This window comes from Parus major, chromosome 14 (genome assembly GCF_001522545.3).
Source record: "Parus major isolate Abel chromosome 14, Parus_major1.1, whole genome shotgun sequence".
NCBI lineage: Eukaryota > Metazoa > Chordata > Aves > Passeriformes > Paridae > Parus > Parus major.
In genome coordinates, this window is record NC_031783.1 from 2,335,665 (window position 1) to 2,358,003 (window position 22,339).

Genomic DNA, 22,339 nt, shown 5'->3' on the forward strand with positions numbered 1-22,339 from the left:
TACAACATGTTAAATATAGGACTGTCCTTGCCAAAAGAAATGAAATGGGTTTTTTGAAGAGTGGTAAATAGATTTTTTAGCACTCTGCTTCTGTTTTGGATGGAAAGGATTTGTGTTCTCAGAGTGACTGCAGCACAATGCTGTCCTGGCTGCGTGGCTGCTCTGCTTGTCAGGGGAATTTTGGAAACAAAACAAGTGCCCTTTGAAGCTTTTGGCAAATTGACTTAATTAAATAACTGCCTTTAGGACGGGAGGATCTTTGTACCCTGGTAATGGACAAGTGTTGGAACACCACCAGTTGAAGATGAGATTTCTCTCTTGGAACAAACAGTGGTGGCTCTCTTAGTCTGATATGGGGCATCTTGGGTTAAAAAGCATTTCTGGATCATCCTCTGTGCAGCTGCTGTCAGGGAGGAAAGCGTGTACAGGCCTGGTTTGTGAAACTGCTCAGTTTTAATCCTGTTTAAAGACAACCATCAGATCTTGCCTTGTTGAAAAGCCTGGTCAGAATTGTCTCAATAGGTTCATGGGTATTGTTAAATCTTCAAGGAGTACATGTTTTATAGAAGGACTGGAAATGTCACAGTAGCACTTGAAATCACTGTGGTGTTTCAAAACAAATATATTTTGCTCTTAAAGTTATTTTAAAATTATTTTAACAGTGTAAATTATTTATAGTTACATTTTTCCATAGTTAATGTCAGGCTGTGATATTTGTGCTAAGTAGTTTGGAGTAGGCAATATTGATTTTTGTTTCTTTTAATGTATTTAATGTAACCTGTAGTGTGAGTTTGTTTCTTGTCTATTTGATTTTTCTCCCTGGTCTGCATTGAAAAATAATAGTTACTTTTAGAGTCACAGCCTTTCCCTTCAGTGTTTGCCCTTTTCCTTTAGGATTCATGTCTGTCAAGGAGAATATACACTATAAAGGAAGGACACAGAATATCTCTTTTCATTATATTTTGGAGATACTTTTTCTGTTGCTGTCCCTCCTCAGAGCTACTGTTGTCTTTTCTGCCACCTCTGTGGAATATCACATTCCATGAGCTGCCTGATAATGTATCCTTGCCAGCTTCTGGGAGATAAATGGAGAAAGAACCTCTTAAATAGTGCTACTGTTTTCTCTTACCAAAACAGTGTATTCCTTAAAATACTGAATTTTTGGAGCATGACGTGCTCTCCCTTTCCTTGGCTGTCTCTGGCCAACTATAGGCACTTCCAAACTGCTGAGGTGCTGCCAACCACAGCTGGCAATTCTTTTGGGTTGGGTACAGTCTGAAAGGTTGATATCCACAGTACAGGAAACAGAGGAAGGAGCACAGACTTTGGGTTGAATTTGATATAGAAATCTGCATTTACAGAATCATATTACAGAATCATGGAGTGGTTTGAGTTGGAAGGACCTTAAAGTTTATCCAGTTCTACCCCTGCCATGGCAGGGACACCTTCCACTATCCCAGGCTGCTCCAAGCCCCATCCAGCCTGGCCTTGGACACTTCCAGGGATCCAGGGGCAGCCACAGCTTCTCTGGGCACCCTGTGCCAGGGCCTGCCCACCCTGCCAGGGGAGAACTTCTTTCTCCTATCTAATGTAAATTTCTCCTCTTTCAGTTTGAAGACATTGCCCCTTGTCTATCACTACTGTTCCTAAACTTAAATTCAGCTTAATGATGATGAAGTGCAGGAACTGGGGGAAGAAAGGAATACTCAGTTGGGAACCTATGTTAGGAAACTGTGTTTTGGTGTGGCCATAAATGTGTTTTAGTACACACTGAAGCTCCTCCTTGAATTAACTCATAAAAATTTTGGCCTGTGAATATACAATTGAGTATCTGTTGAGGCGTGTCTTCACTGAATTTCAGCCTTTCAAAATTCTCTTTTTAAGTGTGATTGAGTTATTCTTCATGTCCAAACTAGATTTTTTTTTTTTTGATGAAACAAACCTCTGAAACATCTACAGTTAATTTTGTGGTTCTGGTTAAGTTTCTGTTCTTATATACTAAGAATAATTCTTGTTTATCTGAAGAAAGCCACTTGCTCTGCTTGGCACTTATAAAAACTCTTGAAGCAATTGGAATGCATTGATCAATTGTAGCTAATTATCCATTAGAGCTTTGAAGTTGTTGTTTGCAGAGGTGACACTCATTAGAAAGTAAACCTTCCAAGCTTTATTTTGATTTATAAGTACAACTTATAAATTGTGATGCAGAGTGCAGAAATTTTAGTAGATTCCCTTGTGTTTGTACTCAGGCTTGTGCAGAATTTTGGAGACATTTTCTTTTTTCAGGCATGTATACAGTGTAAGCATATGATCATTGGATTTTCTTTTCCTGGGAAAAGTTGATTTCTAGTTAAATGTATTAAGGATCTGTTCTCAATATATCCAGTCATTTGTAAAGGAGGTTTTCCCATGAAATTTTGTCTTTCAGTAATTGTGGGGAAACATGGGTTCATTTTTTATTTAAGGCCTTGAAATACTGAAGTTCTTTGGCCTCTGTGAAATACTTGGAAGAGAATTTCACATCTAATTACAATTGGTAATAAAACACCTGACTTCTTTTTAATGGGATTTTTAAAATTTTATTTCTCATTTTACCAAATTTTAGTAATAAAGGATGGAGTAAATTACAGTTATTCCTGGACATTTGAGTATTTTAATTTGAGTTAATTTACTGCTGAAGAACAAGACACTAATTGCTTCATGAATCTGTTGTGGTGGGCCTTGGTTATAGCAATTAGCTTAAAGTGATGGGAGACTTGGAGCTTGGCTTCCTCTGAACAGTGGTAGCCAGATCATGATTTAATTCTCAAAACTGATTCTTGAAATGTTACATTTTAAGGCTTTCTTGTTACTGACTTAAAAGTGAGTATTTTTAACTGAACGTTTTGTCACACTGCCAAACCTGCAGGTTGGTTTAGGTGAGCGCTCTCACCTCAGCTCAGATAACATCATTGCCACCTTTCCTGCACTGAGACTGAATTCACTTTTTTTTTCTTTTTTTTTGGTAACACCACTGGCTTTCTGCCATAAAATGATTAATCTTTTCCTTGCCTCTCCATCTGTCCCTCTGGCATATACATTCCAAACGCCATGGTGACTTTCTTTTGGAACACATTACTATAGGATGAAATAGCAATTAGTAGAGACATAGTTGGTTTTTTTTGTCAGTAAACAGATGCAAGATGATGCCAGTGTAGTAAAGAAAGCCTGTCTTTCCCCTTCCCAAATGAACATGAATTCCTAATGGAATGGACCTGTCTTTTGCGCTTCTCCGGGAGCCGGAATCGGTGAGGTGGACCTTGCTTCGTGCTGGAGCTTTGGGCCTCATTCCAGAGGGAGATAAGAGTCCAAAGAGCAAAGTCCTCAGCCTGTGCCTGCTGGAAACTGCTCTTTGGTACCGAGTCTGTGAGCAAAGCACTGCTGGGAGTCGTGGCAGCAGCACACAGGGGCTGAGGAGGGATTAACTGCAGAGGATTGATGCCAAATTACAGCAGCTCTGGAGCTCGTGTGTGTTCTGCTCACCTGGGATCTGCTGGTGAAGCGTGCAGATGGCAAGGCACAGGTCCCTGTCTCTGTGTGTTACCTCTCTGGGAAGCACAAGTAAGCGTTATGAGAGCAGCCCTGTCCTCTTTCACTGTCACTAACAGCATTAAAAGCAGCTGAATTGCCTGTCAGTCTGAATTTCTTAGGTCTTCCATTACCTAGAGCAGAGTGACTCCTTCATTCAGAGTACTTTGTAGACTTCAGTTCGTAACTTCTGAGCATCTGAGACACCCAACTGTTTGATTTCTTTGTCTTGAAAGAGAGAATAAAGATCCAAAGGAAGAAAGTTAAAGCTATTTAAGCCAAGCAAGGTGACGTGCTGCTTGTAAAAACATTTCAGTGGATGGGAAGAGAGAAAAAGGGGACAAAATGCTGAGCATTGTAACCAACTCATGTGTTGAAAGCCGAGATTTGAGGTAGGTGTGGTAATTTGATGGCAAGGGATTTAAAGACTTAATCTAATAATGGAGTATGAAGTGGCTGATTTTGGTGAGGCCCATAAAAGAAGGAAGTAAAGGGCTTGGGATGGCATGGCCGGAAATTCTGAGTCATCCCCATGTAGCAACTGCCTGGAGGCAGGAACATGGTACTGGGTCTGTACCCAGTCATTCTCTTCATGCTGAACCCAAAGGATACTGCTTGGATCTGTAGATCATAGTGGGAAGTGCAGAATTCCCATTTTGTGCCAGCTTGCTCTATTTTCTAAAATAAAAACAAGAGAAGAAAAGTGTCCCTAACATCTCAGTGATGTAATTGGGGATTTTAGGTGAAGCATGGGAGATGCTGAGTTAGCTGTGACTCTGTAAAGGTTGGAGTGTTTGTGCACAGCTGCTCTCAGCCTAAGGCTATTGATGAAGTGGAACCCTAAAGTTCCAGCTCAGACATTCAGAAAACGGCATCAGAGTTTACAGCAGCTCTTGAAGGGTGGAAATAGTTACTGTCTCCTCAGCCTTTAGCATTTTGTATCACATGCCAATGGTGCTGCAGGAGGAAGCAGGGAGAACGTCCTTCCTTGCAAATCCAGGGATTTAGAAGAAAGCAGTAGTGAGTGGCAGATGTGTTTTACTAGAGCAATTTACACTGTTGAACAGCCAAGCTCTCACGTATGCAACTCTTCAACACTGCTGTTAGTTTGTGAAGATCTGGCCTCTTATCAAAACAGATCAGATCGAGGATGCCTCTGCTCTCTCTCATCTTTAATTATGACAGTCATGTTCTGTTCTCTGAAATAATTTAAATTATTAATCTGAGACTTAAATTGGTTTTTAGTTTTTATACCATAGACTAAGTCCAGAATAATACAGGGATAGTGGTGGCTCACTAAAAAGCTCACTTTGTGACTTCCTCCTACAGCTATTTTGTCAGGTTCAGAGGTGTGGGAAGAGTTTGGTGAGAAAAAAAGGTGGTTCTGACCTTCCTGTTTTTTTATTGTGAGAACAGATCAGAGTAGCACACCCAGTAGGTTGGCTGTGTGTCCTCACACTGTCACTGTTGAAGCTGCAGCTCTTTACAGCACCCCCACCATGGGGGTCTTCTAAACTGTTTCCTGTCGAGCCTTCAGCTCCCTCCTCTGTCCTCAGGTAATCTCTGAGGTGCTGACAGGACAATGGTGGATCCTCAAGAGCCCTGGGTAATGTGTCTGTTGCTAAATGCAGTGGGTGAAGGCAGAGGTCTCTGTGCCTTCCTTCATGGAGATGTCAGTCTGCGAGTCTGTCGTGGTTTAGGGGTGGTATTCCCGAATTTAGTGCTCCCACTGAGATTCAGCAAACTGCTGCCACTCACTCAGTCCCCCTTTCCCTGTAGTGGGATGGAGAGGAGAATTGGAGGCAGAAAAGGCAGAGATCACAGGCTGAGATAAGAACAATTTACTGGAAGCAGCAGTGAGATAAGGAACAGGAACAGCAGCTATATTCATAACGAAAGTCTATAAGAGAGGCAATGATTTACATGCAAAATGCTCAGAACAGCGTTACCCCCCACTCCCTCCTGCTGGCTCACTCGACCAGGAGGACCCCCTTCTCCCCAGAACAGATTCCTCTTTTTTGGCAATGGCATGAGGTGGTACAGAATAACCTCAGTATCCTGACCATGCCCTGTCCTGGCTACTGCAAAAAAACTAACCCTGTCCAGGACATTACCTCTTATTCTATATAGTGTACTCGTGTCCAATTCCTACATCTTCCAACTAGGTGTATTTGTGTTTATATTTATATATTTGTATAGGAAATTAGCGTGTATATATATATATATATATATATATATACACATATATATATGCATCTCCCACAAGCACAGCTATCATTTCTGTAGTTAGTGGCTGTTCCTCCAAGATGTCTGTTCAGTTCATTTAGTCTGTGGCTGTGGGTTCTATCAGTCCTAGATGTCTTCTGGGTCAGGAGGGCTGGTGTGCTGTTGGCTGGTTGCAAACTGCATCAGGAGCTCACATGGCATGATGTGTGAAAGGCACTTTCCCTCTGAACATCCAGCCCAGCACTGGTAGTCAGGGTTCCAGTAGAAGCTGTGCTTCAGTGCCAGTCACTTTGGGAGCAGCTTGAACCTCTTTGTAGGCTGACAGGATCTCTTTTTCAGTTTGGGTGTAACTGGCCTTGGATGCTTTGTATCCCCAACTCCAGAACCCCAGATGTCTTCAAGTCTCCCCAGGTGCTTTTTACCAGGCAGGCCAGGAAGGACCATTCACCTGGACTGTAGAGCCTGTTTTTTACATCCTGTCCTGTCCTGACTGGCCATGGGGCTACTGCTTGAAAACCTCTTGTATGATCTGTTCCAAGTTTGTTGTTGTTCAGGGCTCCACTTGAAATTTTTCTTCCATGTCACAAGATGGAGAGAGCTGACAATCTGACTGCTCTGGGTTGTGCATCCTCCAAAAACCCACAGTGAGGCCCTTTGACCCCACTTTGCTTTATGGTAAAACCAGCCTTCTGGAGGATTTGGGTTTTCTTCTCCCCTTTATCAAGAACTTCTGCCCTGTTCTCCCATGCAGTGATGTCATCAATGTGCTGGAAGTGTTCTGGAGCCTCACCTTTTTCCAATTCAGTCTGGATCAGTCCATGACAAGTAGTGGAGCTGTGTTCCCACTCCTGGTTTCTACATGTCCAGCACAGCAGCTCTCAGTAATGGTGTGACTTGATTCAGGGCACCATAGCCCACTGTCAGTCTGCACTTTCCACTGGACTGACACACTGGTTGTGTAGGGCTGTTAAAGGGTGAGCAGGTCTTGCTGAGCACTCCCAGCTCTCCAATCCACAGCCCATCCCATGGATGGGGTCCCACAGGGCCAGCTGGTGCTGTGCTACCAACAGGGCACTGTTGTGGTAGTGATCAGTACTTGTTGTTCTTCATCCCTCATCAGTCTCGCAGCAGAAGGGTCCCCTGAGAGACCCAACAAGGAATTCAGCTATCAAATTCTCTCTGTCTCCATAGCAGCTCTTCTAAAAGCCCAACGATTCCCTTTTGGGATCTTGAAATACCCTCTCCTGAGGTGGTCCGTGCCAAGGATACCTGGGGCCTCTGTGCCAGTCACAGTGGAGTGTTTTTCCATTTATTCCCAGTCATGCTTACTTCAGCTCTCAGTACAATCAGCTGTTGGGATCCCCCTGCCACCCCAGAAAGAGATGGATTCTGCCCCACGGATCTCAGTGGCATCAGGGGACACTGTGAGCTGGTGTCAACTAAATAAAGCCTTAGATTCTTGTGCATCTGATGTGCTAGGCCATGGATCCACACAGTCCAAGAGATCAAATAGTCCCTTTTTTCCACCTGGCTGAGGGCAGGGCCCCTCTAGTTCTGATCATGGTACTCGTTTCTCTCTTCTTGCAAATACGAACCAGAGGTCTCTTCAAGAGGATGTGAAATAACATCAGCCTTTCATTCTGTCTGAGGATGTGCCCACAGGAAACTGGAGGGGCATTTATCCTCAAAGAATTTCCTGTGGTGGTTGTTCTTCCTCTCAACTCTCGTGCTCAAGCTGCCAGGGCAGAGGTGGGATTTTTGTCCCACTTCTTCATGTCCTCTCTGTGACCATGCAGATAAAACCTGGTGGTGTGTCCCCTCTCAAGCTGGCAGCAGCTTGCTCCCAGTAGCAGAGGTTCTGGTCTGTACTGGTGTCCACATGGGGCTTTTACTTTCTAGTTTGCTCAGTTTGATCTGTCCAGTGTTGGTCAGTCCTTCCACAGGTTGGTAGGGAGGAAAAAAAGATGATTTTCCTATTGTCAGAGTTAAGGAGTCACCTGAAGCCCCATTCTCATTTCATTGACATCATTGCCAGTGAGTTGGCCTGTGGCCATGGTGCACTCCACACAAACTTCTGCCACGTGGATTATGTACTTAACGTCCTAGGGAAATTAAAAATCCTCAAAAACTCTTGTAACACGCCTGAAGGACTAAATGGGGGTGGAGAGCTGTGGAAAATCATTCTCTCCTTTTCCCCCCACAGACTGTGTATGATTATTAATGGATTCCCAAAGGTAGTGCTGAGGTGAGGGCAGGAGAGCAGCACTGAACACCCATCCCAAATGACCCTCATTGCTCTCGATGTTATCATGTCATAAACTGATACCCCACAGTACAGCAACAAAGCCATCCTGCTCCCTGCTCTGAAAAATGATGGGCACTTAAAGAAACAGGTTAAGTACCACACCCACATGAACAGACAAAGCAACACTGTGACCAGCAGCTCCCTATCTAATACAGCAAATGCTCAGATAAATTTGTTTCCAACCCACTTCGGCAGATCTGTTGTTATCTCAACCCTTGGAGCCTCACACTGGGTACCAGATAAAGCTGTTGTGGTTTAAGAATGGTATTCCCCAATTTAGTGCTCACAACTGAGTCTCTCCCTGACCCCCTCCCCCTGCTGTGGGCTAGAGGGGGGAGAGGCACAAAAGGAAAAGATCAAAAGGGTTGAGATAAGAGCAAGAAACAGCAATGAGATAAGAAAACAAACAGGGAGGTGAGTGATTCACATGCAAAATGCTCAAAAAACCCCTTCTCCCTGGAAGAGAGTCCCTTTCCCCTGCCCCCAGCAGTGATGGGACGTGGTACAGAATATCCTGTGTCCTGGATGTGCCCCCTCCCAGCTACTGCAAAAAATAAATCTGTCCTGGCCACAACCATGACTGTGTCATAATCTACCTGTCCATCTATCTGCTCAGCAATCTTGGGAACTTAATTATCTGTGAGGCCATTAAGAAAAATGGGTCAAATTGACCAGTGATTTCCAAAGTGATTAGAGAAAAATTGATCTGAGGGAGGGGGAGATGTGCAGTTTCCCTAGGATGCCTAACTAACAATGTAAGTGGTTTGTGATCCTGCAGTCAATGTCAGTCTGAAGAGGCAACTTAATTTCTGCAGGATTAAGTGAGTGGATGGAATTCTGTGCTGCAGTCCATCCTGTCTGTGATCTCCTGTCTTTACAAGAGCCATCACCTGGAGCTGCACTCAGCCATGCTCAGTAACACAGTTCTGGGGTGCAGAGGAGGGTGCAATAGTTTAATTAATTTCTTGGCTTCTCTTCTGTACCTCTGCCTTCCTGGACTTTGGTCCCTGGATTTGGTTAATGGTCTCTACTCAAGGTCTCAGATTGTTTTTTGTTTCCAGAGATAATTTTTTCTTCTCAATTTTCTGTGTTGTCTCTGGACAAGCACAAGAGAATTTGTAATTATCTTTCTATTATAAGGTTCCATTTTATAAAGACAAAAGCATATGAAAATGACAGTGGTACAAAAACAGGATACCTCTGATTAGAGGCCTTATGATTTTTGTGAGCTAACTCCTATTGATGAGTAGAAGCACACACTATTTAAATGAAACATGAATATAATCTTAATGATTTCAGTGGTATTTAGTAATTTCCATTTTTTTTCTGATTTTGGCTTTGAATCTGCAGAGCTTCAGCTCCTACCTATTGATATGTCTTTGCTAAATAGAAAATATTTGTTACCACCTTTTTATTCCCAAAACCAGTACTTTAGAATCACTTCAGTCCTTGCCTTAATAAGATAAGCAAATTAATAAGCTTAAATAGTAAGCTAAATAAATTAGGCTGTTAGATTGCAATTAGCCTGTCTTTGGCCATGTCCATTAGTCCTTTGAACCCTACTTGAGGCCTCTCTGGATTCTGTCATTTTTACCTGTCATTCCTGAGCTACTACAGCGTGTTGGTCATTGTTGCAGCAGCATTCCCATCACTCCAGACACATAACAATGGCACTTTCCCCTTATCCAATTGTCTTTTCATCCCTCCTGTTGGCATATTGAGAGCTCACATTTGTTCTTCTTCAAGCATTTTGCAGATTCATGGCTTTCAAAGTCTGGCCAAGCTTGTCTCGTTTGCTTCCTTTCTTTCCAGGCTGTTTTTTAGTCAAAAAAATCCAGCAGATACTGAATTGAATATTAACAATAACTATTTTTAGTTTATAGGATTGGATCATAATCAGATTACTTCAGCCAGGCTTATTTTCCACTGAGCCCATGCTGCTTTGAGTTCTTTGATTCTCATATCAACCTTTCAGTATTTTTTCTGTTGATGGTTCAGTCCAAATCTCATGGTATTGTTTTGGTTTTAAATGCTTGGCCAGAATAACCTTCTTCCATTTATGTACAGAGTCAGTGCTTCAAAATTTAATGAAAATCAACATTTAACTTGGAGCTAAGTTTGTTGCTTTGGGTTTTTGGTTTGGGTGGTATAAGATACAAACCCAGAAGCATTATCAGAGATGGGTGCAGTTCCTTGGCACATGCCTACAAATGCAGGTGATTTCTCTCTCCTAGGAAAACTGAGGCTGAACTTGGTCTGTCCTGCCAGACCTTTAATTAAATTTGGAAACCCTGGAGTGAAAAGTGGGCTGGGGGCAACAGAGGAGGGCAGAATTTCCCAAACGAAAAAGGATTGCAAGGAGCATTGCTGCATACAGTTGTGAGGTTTCTGCCAGTGTGTTGGAGAGGAAGCTAAAAAAAGGGAGTAGGAAATGATGTGCTTGTAACAGGGAGTGGTTTGCAGCCCATTGTGTTGGTTTGCACACCCTGGGAGCTCCAGAGGAATGTGGTGATGGAGTGCCCTGGACTCCAGGAGTGAGAGCTGTGGTGGTGGAGGTGAGGGGACAGTTGATAAGTTAAAGGAGGGGAGGGTAGAGTATATTTACAGCCTGAGCACTTGGGGAACAAGAGGGAGCATAACCCATCTCCTTAATGCTGGCCCAGAGGAAGAAGTACTGTGATGTGTCAGCATTGCTAAAGAAGGGAGGGAAAAATCTTTAAAAGCAGAAGAAACAACAAACACAGTGTGCAGGTCCAGTCTGCTCTGAAAGGTGTGTTCAGGATTATATCAGTGAACTTCTCACTTGTGTCACATCACCTCTGAGCTGCACCCTCAGGTGAGGTTTGTAGGTTTGGTCACAGGCTTCCTCTGTAAAATCTTTGAAACTAAAGAACTAGAGGAAATGGAATTGCTGTTCTGCTTTGAAGAGAACTAAGAAGCAAAACAGGAGAAGCACCTCCCACAGCTGCTGCTCAGAGCACTGCAGTGTGATGACTCCTGTAGTCCAAGGCAGCTGAACAAAGGTTTTAAGTGCTGGGGGGTTTTTTCAGCCTGGAAGTTTGTACATTCCTTGGCTTATGAGAGTAGAGTGAAATACCCTATTTCCTATCCACACTCGGTAATAGATTCCAGTATCTTAGAGAGTTGCCATAGTGATAAAAAAGGGAACAGAATCTACTTGTCTTCCTGGGATAGCAGAATTATTAAATTAAATGCCTCTTTTCCATTAAAGGAGAGTGTCATTATCATATTTCTGAGAACTGTTTTAGAGTAGAAATAATGTGTTTAAGGTGGTGTCCTGCATTAATCGTGTTCCTTCTTGAGGCACCTCTAGCCTTAACTTGCACTTGGGATACACCCCTTTATCTCCCCCACTGCAGCTGGTGGAACAGAACAACACCTTTCATGGGAAAATGTGCTCTACTCCATCAGAATTCATGCAGCTGTGACCACAAAGAGCAGGGCAAAAGAAGCAATATTTGCCCAAAATGGCAATACAGAAACAGAAGTCTGAGATGTGAGTTGCAGAGGATGAGGTGGGATGAAAGGAGCTACCATGGGATGGAGTGCAGGGAACAGGGCTGCTGAAAATGGTGGCAGGAAGAGAAAGGAGATGAAATGATGGAGGGGAGCAGGAATGCAAAATGGGAGTGAACAATATAACCCAGATTGCCAGAGAGAAGCTGTCAGCTTTTGGTGGAGTGGAGATGCACTGGAAGGAAGGTGGAGTAGCTCTGTGATGCACATCCATGCCTGCTCCATGCAGGTGGAAAAAGAAACAACTCACACTGGATTGCTCTTTGCTTTCCTTCCTTCTAGGAAAGTAAATTTAACAAACTTTAAGCCAAATACAAATCTCTGTGATGGCTCGGAGTTCCCCATGAAAATGACCATTCTTACCAGGTTGCAGACTCCAGTGTTCTTGGGTTTATCTTCCTTGGTGACTTTTAATTACCTGGTAATCTTCCCCTGAGCTACCTATTTTGGGATCAGAGTTCTGCTTCAGAAATATAAAAACAAAAATCTTCTGAGTGTCTGCCTTCCCTTACCTGCCTGGAAAAATCCTGGAGTTTGGGGTGTTTGAGCCTTCCGAGTCCTTTGCTTGGAGCTGCCAGTGTCCATTTGCAGAATAAACAAGCAGGATAAAATCTTTACAATGTGTAGGCTCAATCTTCTGCATATATTTACCAGTTGTTTTTTGAGATTTCAGTCAGCCATGGGTTAAAGTTCCACAGAAGTCACTGGGCTCAGTGTTCAGATAATTAACCAGGAATTGCAGTTTGTCTCACGCTCTCAGGTGTTTTTCAGTGTGTGATACACAAGGATCTGCCTGATTCTTCCTTTCCTTCCCCCTCCTGTTTGCTGCCTTCCCACCAGGGAGGAGCTGACAGTGGTTTGCTTTGCTGGAATCCCTACCTGGCTGTGTTTGGAATCAATTCTGAGCTGCTCCTCAGGGTACCAGTAACAGCTCTGTGGATCTTAATGCTGTTTGTCAGCAGGTGGTTCTGCCACTGAAACTCCTTGCTGATCCCAGACTTGGTTGGAAACTGTTAAAAATGGCTAAGAGTTTGTTGGAGCAGGTGTCACATTGTATTGTGCATTCTTATTCTCTGGAAATCACAGTCCTGTTAATTCAAATTCTTCCCAGGAAAAAAGCTGAGTTTAAACCCCCCTGAAACCACAAACATCTATCAGTTTTATTAAACTCATCTTGTGGATGGTCCCTCCTAATTTTTGTCTCCGTACTTAATTCAGGGATTTCCACCTAAGAAAGGTTTTTCCACTTATTCAGACTATTCTGTTTTTAAAATATGAACTTCAAACAAAAAAAACCCCAAGATCTTTAGTAGTTTGTTTCATTGGCAGTAATTTACAAAAACGAAGTGTAGGTTAAAAGGCATGTCTAATGTTTTACAATGTTATCAAATTATGCTGTTTTTTGAAAGTTAAGGTCTGGTGTAATGCTTTAGTTTTATGTTCCTTTCCCTTATGAAAGCACAACTTTGGACACTGAAATACAATGTGACAGAGAGCAGGTTAACCAAAATACAAAGTTACAAATTGAAGTTACTCTGCTTCCAGCTGGATTTTGAAGAACAGCAGAACATTTCTTCAAATTTCAATCAAGTATTTATTACTTAATGAGCACCTAGAGTCAGAAAAATTATCCTCATCCTATTAAGCACTCAGCTTGGAAGATTTGAAAGGTTGCTTTGTTGTTGTACAGAGTTGTGATCTGTCTAATAACATGATCTATTGAAAAGGAAATGTTAAAATAAAATGAAACAAGCATGTGGTGGTACCTGTTAGGATTGCAGAGCCTCTGGTGCTTTAGGGATGTTCTAGTCATTTAGGGTTTTAACAAACTTGAAACTGTCTTTTGAGACCAAATATTTCTAGTATTTTCCCTAAAAATCTATTTTTAAACATTCTTCCCATAATATAAAAGTGTTACTATTTCCTGATAATGAGATGAGACTACTTCTCTGTTTCTTTTGGATCTAGAACTTAAATTTGAGGTAAAATTTGCTCGGCATTCTCACTGCCCAAAGAAAATCTTTCTTCTGCTCTTTGAAAATTTAGCTGTATGAGATTCTGCCAGAAGCTTTTAACACCAGGCTTCCAAACTTCCATGTGGGCATTCAGAGCCTTTTCCATCTCTTGTCTGATTTCTGCTCCATCCATGAGCTGCCAGGTCCAGGGAGGGCTCTGCTTGCACTGTGTTCTGCATGGAATTCATGGGTAGAGCTTTGAGCAGCATTCCTGTCTCCAGTCTGGGCTCCCCAGGGCTCTCCCAGTGCTGCTGGTGACTGTAAAACTCTGCAGGAGGTGTAGTGATGGTGGCCAGAGAAATCTGTATATTATTCCATTCAAAAAAAACTCTAAACTTTCAAGCAAGTTCAAAGAAGACTGGAAGGGCAAAGTCCTTCCAATAACAAAGTTTGTAGTTGGGAATTAGACATGAAGAAACTGAATAACAGCCCCAGAGTTAATGTTCCTATTTCTGGATTCTGAAAGGTTTCAGTAGTTCTAAGCCTTCTCAGAATCTCACTTTCAGTTTCAAAAATTTTCTTCACTGTTGATCTGATAGACCCCTGTAGCATTAATGAACAGCTGTCATTATCAGATGACACTTTCTCATACCTTGTCTGAAATAGTAGGTTGATTGGGTAATTTTATTAAATACTTTACTATTAATTCTTCAGAGAAAGCTGCCAAAATTTGTGGTGCAATAAATAATTAAAGTAATTTCTCTGAACATTCAGTCTGCAAAACAAACACAGAAATACAGAAAATTAAATTCTTGATATTTGTGCAATGTGATAATAGCTAACACCACTTCTCTTTAAAGGCAGTCTTGGGACTAAACTTTAGATGCTAATTTTTGGTCTTACTTGCTATTTGAATTATTCAGCTTTACTCTGGGACACAGCACATATTTGATAACCTCATATATTGCAAAGTAACAGCTTTTGGGATTTTTTAAATGTGTAAAGATAGAACGTCTTGTACAGTGAAGAAAGGCCCAAATCTGGCAACAGTCACTGGGCAGGATGCAGGGAAAAGGGAGCATTTCCTAACATAAAGCTGCTTGGAGAGTGGTAGGGCCAGCTGTCTGAAAGCAGAGGGTACAAAGTACAGGGACAAAGAGGACAAGGCCCAGTCAAATTGTGTTTATTGGACTCTGCCCCTGTGTAATTTGCTGCTCGTAACTGGTGCTTCCTCAACTGCTCATTCAGCCCAGTTCCTGTAAGCATAAAAAGCACCTGAATTATCCCTTGTTATGAGGCTGTTCCAGTGATAAGCTGATGTGAACAGTCCCAGCTATGGGAGCAGTCCTGAATCCCTGCTGGGAAGGGAAGGGAAGGGAAGAGGCCAGGACCAGAGGATGATGCCACCATGTTGAGGAGGGGAAAGGCTGGAGAGGTAAAGGGAAGAGGAAAACAGGATTTGCTGTTTCAATTAAAGACTTTTCTCAGTGGTTGGATTCATATTTAGGACCAGGTTGTAAAGTCACCTAGAAATCCTCCCAGCACAGCAGTGAGGGAACAAATGTGGTCTACAGAGTAGGTCCTACAGGAAGGACTGAGAGAGCTGGGGGGGCTCAGCCTGGAGAAGAGAAGGCTCAGGGGAGACCTTCTCACTTTGATAACTCCCTGGCAGGAGGGTGGACACAGGTGGAGGTCAGGCTCTGCTCCCACAGGACAAGGGACAGGATGAGAGGGAATGGCCTCAAGCTGTGCCAGGGGAGGTTCAGGTTGGACATCGGGAGGAATTTCTTCCTAGAAAGGGTGGTCAGGCATTGGGAGGGGCTGCCTGGGGAGGTGGTGGAATCCCCATTCCTGGAGGAGTCCAGGGAAAGCCTGGACATGGCACTCAGAGCTCTGGGCTGGGTGATGAGGTGTGATGCATCCCAGTTTGAACTCGATGGTCTTGGAGGTCTTTTCCAATCTTGGTGATTCTGTGGTTGCAGTGGAGGAGATTTCACCACGGGGGAGATTCCTGCAGGCCAAGTGGCTCTTTGGATGTACAGTGTTCTCTCCAGTCATTCAGGGGGAGTTGTGTTTCTGTTTCTTAGTCTTGGGGAGTTCTCAGGGTGTCATTTGTCAAGGCTGTCAGTCTTAGACATCTTTTTGCTTAGACACTTCTCGTCAAGTACCAAAACATAAGTTGATAACCATTTGCTCGATGCCTTTATACCCCTCCCTTCCCATCTGTCTGTGTACAAAGTCATGCTTTGTGCTCAGAATGCACAAAGTATCACAGGATTTGAAGTTTGTTTGGTCTTTCAAAGTTCCTGTAGTGTTGGAAAAAGTAATTTCTGTCAATGTGGATTGGGAAGGATGATCTTGTGTTTTCCTTTGATTTTGTAAGTTGAATTGCAAGACTTTAGCCCCAGCTGTATATATTTGTAAATAATCTTTTTAGGATATATTTTAGCTTGGTAAAAGTTGTGAAATTGTGAATTTAATACTGAGAATTTCATTAAATTCAGAAACTTAAACTGGAATTTAGTCTCTGCAAATGCAAAGACGGATATTTGACATATGTTTGTATTTTGTTGTTTTTTTTTAATCTCCCTTTGGAATCACAAAAATTCTAATCATTTCATTCATTCATTCTTTTCCAGCTGGGAATGACAGGTAACACTACTCCCTTTGGGCAGCCTTTCAGTCAAACTGGAGGGCAGCAGATGGGAGCTGCAGGAGTGAATCCTCAGTTGCCGAACAAGCCAGGCATGGCCAATAGTCTGTCTCCCTTCCCTGCCGACATCAAGAGTACTCCCGTCACCAGTGTGCCAAACATGGTGAGTTGGACCTGCTGCTGCCAGCATTCTTTACCTTTTCCTAGTGCTTTCTGAATTCTTGGGTGATCCAGCTTCTGCAACATTATCAAATTACTTCTCCACGGTCATTTAAGCATCAGAGTTGCCCCGTGGTTCCTCACTTCCACTCTGCAGTGTGTTTATAAAACTTGTGTACATTTTTATGCAGTGATTATACTTTCTGAAGAAACACAATTAGAAAAAAACTGCATTGCATCCTTTCATTTTGGCTTGTATATTTAGTTTCAAACCAGATTAAAATGTCTTCTTAAATTCTGTGTGTCAATTAGAACGTGTTGGGTACATCACCACTTTCCTGAAATGAAGTAGTACTTCATATCCTTTGAAGCTGATGTGAACACCTCAGATGCTTCTCACTTTATACTATGCATGACTTGCATGTCACAAGCTTGCAAGAACAGCTCTTGTAAGGATACCTTACAAGTTTATAGTATGGTGTTTACCAGAGTTCTCTTTATAAAGTTAAATTAAATATTCCCATTTGTCTCAGGATGTTGCGTATTAATCAAACTGCTTGTGTTGTTTCTATGGAAACTCCAGCTTGTTGCATTTTATATTCTTATACATGATAGCAGTTACTATAGAAACTTGTAAGACCTTCCATAAGATGTAAATCACTTATTTTTTAATTTAAATTTTTTAAAAAGCTATTTTTTGGCACAACCAGTGCTTGCTCTTCCATCACTGCATTTGCTAGCTGCCAGTCACTAAAAGGCTTGGTATGAGAGGCAAGAGGATGCAATAAACTTCCTCTTTTCTCCTGATATTAGAGAATCACTTCCTAATTTTTCTCTAGTTACGCTGTGAAATCTTTCTTTATATCATGTATTATTTACTGCTTATGATTATGAAAAGGAGCTTGTGACTGGATTAAGACAGTGTTCAGAACACCACTCATGCAGAATATTTGTAAAAGACAATTTGCTGCATGAATACTCTAATTGTGTTTATTAAGTGTTTGGATCAGGTGTAAAATAAGTGAGTTATTGTCCTGATGCTGCAGAAAACCTGCAGGTCTCCCCAAAATGCTGTATTTATCTCAGGACTGGGTGATCCTGAAGCCTCATTTTGTGCTCATTTAAAAATCAGGTTTGGGAAAGTCTTAAATCTTAATATACTCACTTACTAGTATAGGATGTAGTGGTCAATATTCAGGTGGAATAAAAAAGGCATTTGCCATCAAGGCTTGTCAGGTGATGGGAGAGAAAATAAAAAACTGATTTCTCCCATCTTGTCCAAAAGAAAGAGGAAAGTAAGGGAAACTTTCCCAGTAGTATCAATTGCAGTTTTAAAATGTCAAAAATACCAACTGAGAGAACAATCAGAACCGTCTGTCTTTGTTTCTCAGGTGTCAAAAGCTTTGCATGTCCAATATATCTTCTTTTCCCTCACACCAACATGGAGAGTAATGGGCATTTCATCCAACAGACATTGGTACTGTGGAGCCCAAAGGTCTCCACCCAAAAGGGATTAGAGGCATGGTGGTCCTGACAGGGGTGTAACTTCAAAAACTGATTTTCCATCTAAACATTTTTACTGCAAAGCCAAGAATTTAAAAAGAAATGTCACACTTGTTAGAATTTAACCTTTATTTGGCAGCAGTGGGTAAGGCAGTGTAATTATTTGGTAATAGCACATCCATGGCCATATGTTATTCCTTCCACAGGGACTTTGCTTTATTCAGTGAACAATATGAACAGAGCTCCTGGAAAGAGCACACAGTCAACATTTAGTTCTATTTTTGCAGCTCAGTGTGGAGCTGTGGGCATTGCTGGCTCTATGTTGTAATATATCTCACTTGGTCATTTCCAAATGCTCTTTCCTGAGGCAGTCAGCACTGGAGCAGGCATATACTTTGGATTAGTTCATTTTCACAGCACCTCTCTGAGATAAAGATGTGTTGCCCCAGTTTTAAGCACAGAGGCACAAGGAAAGTAAGACTGGCAGAATCTGCTGACTCAGAACTTGAGGGCTGTAGGCTCTGGCTTGCTAAACCTTATTTCATATGTTAAGGCATTACCTAAGGGTAAAATAACATCCACAGCAGTTCCATGAGTTGCAGAAACACTCATCTAAGTGACATCTGTCACTCATATTGGGCAGTCAGAATGTGACTCGTGGCAGAGGCAGGTCCCCAGAGCAGAGCTGCAGTGTTTGAGCAATCCTGCCATGAGTTCTTGCTGTGATCCCACTGCTGTTTCTGTGTCCTGGGATGCTTTAGGTCCCTGGAGGTGATGGTTTATTTAATGTGCTTAGCCTGGAGACATGACCTGTCCTGTTCCCTGAGGGATGAGCAGTGATGTGGAAAAGGGTACTGTGCTGTGTTAACATCGATCAAAAATGAACATGTGGAGGATCAGTTCAGACTCCATCCTCTACAGCAAGTGAAAGATAACTGCATATTTAAAAAAAACCCAAAAAAACCCCATTCGGGGTCCTTTGTGGGATGAGTGCAACCACATATCTTCCTAAACCAGCCCTCTATACTATCCTTATCTTAAGGGGCCCCCAAAGTACTATTCCATGTAAGAGACAAACCCACATGAATGAAAAAACTGGTGGTGTGTGGCCTGTCAGAGGCAGGAAACCAGATTGCAGCATGGCAGTGAACACTGTGGTTACCACAAGTGGGATTTTTAAACAAGAGAAGAGGAAGCAGAAAGGTGCAGCCACTGTCTGAGGACCCCTAAGTCCTAAAAAGCAAAATATTTTTAAATACTCCTTTCAGTCTTTAGCCTTACACCTTTTATGTGTGCCACAAAAGTAAGATATGATTAAGTTTCTCAAACACACATTATTCTAATCATTACTGTGTGACATCCCTGTCCCCAACAGTAACCAGGCAGAACCCTGGCAGCGAGGACAGATGTGCTGCTGCTGTGGATTTGGATTTTTGATCCAAATTCAGGCTACCACTCTCCTGAGAACAGCACTCTCCTGTCCCCCCTCCTGCTCAGTGAAGTGATCTCTGAAGCTTCTGCAGCCCATGGTCCAGGCATGACCTTACACTACACCCTGAGAAGCACATTTGGATTAATCTCTTTAATTAGAAAAGAAGAACAAACCTTATGGTATTAAAATGATTAAGAGGTCAGCATTAAGGTATTAATTTTCAGTGCCAGCAGGATGGATTGATTTAGTTTGTTTGTTTTGTTTTAATGGTGATCCAAACAGCATATTAGCTCTTGCTTTGTGGGGCTACTACAGAATCAGTTCCCTTTACACAATGGGCAGCTTGAAAACTTAAAAAACTTGAAAAAAAGTGAAAGGCTTGCTTCCAAAAGAAAAATGTTGCTTCTGATTTTAGAAGTTTTGGTGACACATTGCTGAGATTCAGTGCTGCTGCAGTGGTTCTGGTGCAGGACTAGCAATGCTGTGCAGCCAGTTTGGGAGGCAGCAGCCAGTTTGGGAGGCAGCAGCCAGTTTGGGAGGCAGCAGCCAGTTTGGGATCCAGCAGCCAGTTTGGGATCCAGCAGCCAGTTTGGGATCCAGCAGCCTCTGGGTTTGGAGTGCACAGGCTCCGGGAGGAGCTGCTGGGGGAGAGCCCTGTGAGGCTTTTCCATCAAGCTCACTGAAGCTTTGCACTCCCTGCAGTGCTGCCTGTTCCAAGGGTGGTGGTGGTGGATGGTTCCTTTGTGGACATACCAGTAAATCTGGTATTTCTGCATGGGTTAGGAGCACAATGGGGGAAGTTTGGCTTCCAGACACCAGCATGGTTTCACAGTTATCCCTATGACCAGCAGATGGAGTTGAGAGAATACTGCTTTTTGGAAGCAAAGGAAATCGTTTTTCTTCAAGTCTTGACTTAGAATTGGAGCAGCACATCTTCTCCTGTGCTTTTTCCCCCCTCATCTCTTGCTAAATGACGTCAGGAGCTCTCTGTTGTGTTCTTCTTTGTTTCTTTTCATGTCCTATGGATTTCTGTAATAGCAGATTTTGATCACAAGACAGAAGTGACTGGGGGGTGAAGATGTCTCAGGTGTGCCTTGCTGCAGACCTTTGAGGAAGAGGAAGAAAGCTTTTAAACTGGGAGCCAGGTTTAATTAGAGCAAGTAGAACTGTAGCTACTTAAAATAGACAACTGGTATTTTATTCTAGAGACCAGAAAGAAAAGGCTTTATGAAGAATCACTTAACTCTTGTGCCCTTCCAGGGAGGAAGACCTGTGTTCTGACCCTTCCTGTGACTTTTCCTCACTTGCAGCACAGCCACTCTCCTCTATCCCTGTGGAAAGGTCTGTGGCTGTTGCAGTGGCAGCATGCTGAGTGTCTGCTTGCTGCTCTCTTCAGCATTGTCCCAGTCTCTGCTGGGCTTGCTGTCAGCTGTGCTCACCTTCCCTGTGCCTGCCCTGACCTCCACTCTGAAATGTAGCTTCTCGTTCACAGGCAAGCTCACTCCTTCCCTTCCTCAAAAAAATCCCACCTGATTTACAGTAGTGAACAGCTGGGAAAAGGAAAAGGCTCTACTTAGGTCTAAAGGAGAACATCTTAATAACCTGGAAACAAATCCAACAGATAGTGTTCAGTGCCAGGGAAAGGATATTGTTTTGTTGGTAGCAGAGCATCTCTGGCTTGCCTTAGTGCAGGAGTTCATCCTGGGGATGTGCATTGCTTTGAATGGTGGAATATTTTAGCTTTTGCATCATCTGTAAATACAGTGCCAGGCTGGCAAAAGCTGACAAAGAGGAATTAATCTTTTCCTGATGCTCTGGCCCATGCTCCACTCTCCCTTCCCCCATATGCAAATATAAGTGGTGGGGAGTATCCATTGCTGTGTCCTGCTCTATTCCAGCAGCTGAGGTGCTCCATGGCCAGCACTCTGACAGCATGGCTTTCCTTCCCTTACAAACTCCTCATTTGTGCTTTAGCCTTTTTTTCTATTCAGGATTTGCTATCTGTGATTTTAAATGTTCCTCAAGCTGTTTTGTCCCCCACTAAAATACTGAGGTTTATGTAGGGTATATAACCCTTCAATATTTCACTCCGGTGAAATCCTATACCTGAGAACTGGAATCTGTCTACATCTTCCTGTATTTTGTCCTTTTTTCTACTTTGAGACACTTCTTCAGTGCACATTTCTTGGCATTTGCTGGCCCTACCAATCAGAAAGATAAGGAGATAAACTCCACAAGTGTATCCTTAAGAAAGATGCTGATCCAGCCTTGATGCCTAGCAGACTCAATGGCATAGAATTGAGACCTTTGCTAATTTTAAAACAAAATTCCTTTAGCAATTAAAACCTAAGTGCACTGACCAGCTATTCAGGTTCTTTCTATGGCCTGACCACAGGAGCCACCTCACCTTTGAGGTTGTCATGGGCTTGCAGGTTCATTCACCACCCTCACTGGTGGAAGTGGGAAGTTGAAAATATTCCTGTTTACCCTCGACATGAAAACTCTGCCTTTATCTGTGCCAGTGTCAAAGCTTTGAAATAAACCTTGAGCTCTAAACACATTCTTCATGGTAAGAACTCGGCCTCAAGGTGCTCCAGGGGAGGTTCAGGTTGGGCATGAGGAAGGATTTCTTCCCAGAAAGGGTTGTCAGACATTGGAATCAGCTGCCCAGGAAGGTGTTGGAGTCCCCATCCCTGGATGTGTCTAAGGAAAAGCTGGATGTGATACTCAGTGCTCTGGGCTACTGCCAGGGTGGGGATGGCTCACAGGTTGGACTTGATGATCTCAGAGGGTTCTTCCAAGCTAAATGATTCTGTGATTATGTTTGCTTTGTGTTCAGGAGCTGAATATCTTTTTACCTCTCCTCATTTCTTAGGGCACTGCCACTGCTCAGGTTGGTGCTCTAGGCTGACATCACTTATCTCCCTCCAGACAGCGGGGCAGCCTTCTGAGGCTGTGTCCAGTTCAGGAAACCTCTTTCCTCTCCTGTGGAGTCTTCTGCC

General features: G+C 42.8%; 1 protein-coding gene across 7 annotated transcripts in view; it reads left to right on the forward strand.

Moving 5' to 3' along the window:
• CREBBP (CREB binding protein) overlaps positions 1-22,339 on the forward strand; it is a 95,230-nt gene that overhangs the window by 22,096 nt on the left and 50,795 nt on the right. For all 7 annotated transcript variants that reach the window (XM_015642873.3, XM_015642880.3, XM_015642875.3 and 4 more), the window contains one exon: positions 16,230-16,406. In XM_015642873.3, coding sequence (XP_015498359.1) covers positions 16,230-16,406 — 177 coding nt within the window. The remainder of the gene's footprint in view (positions 1-16,229; positions 16,407-22,339) is intronic.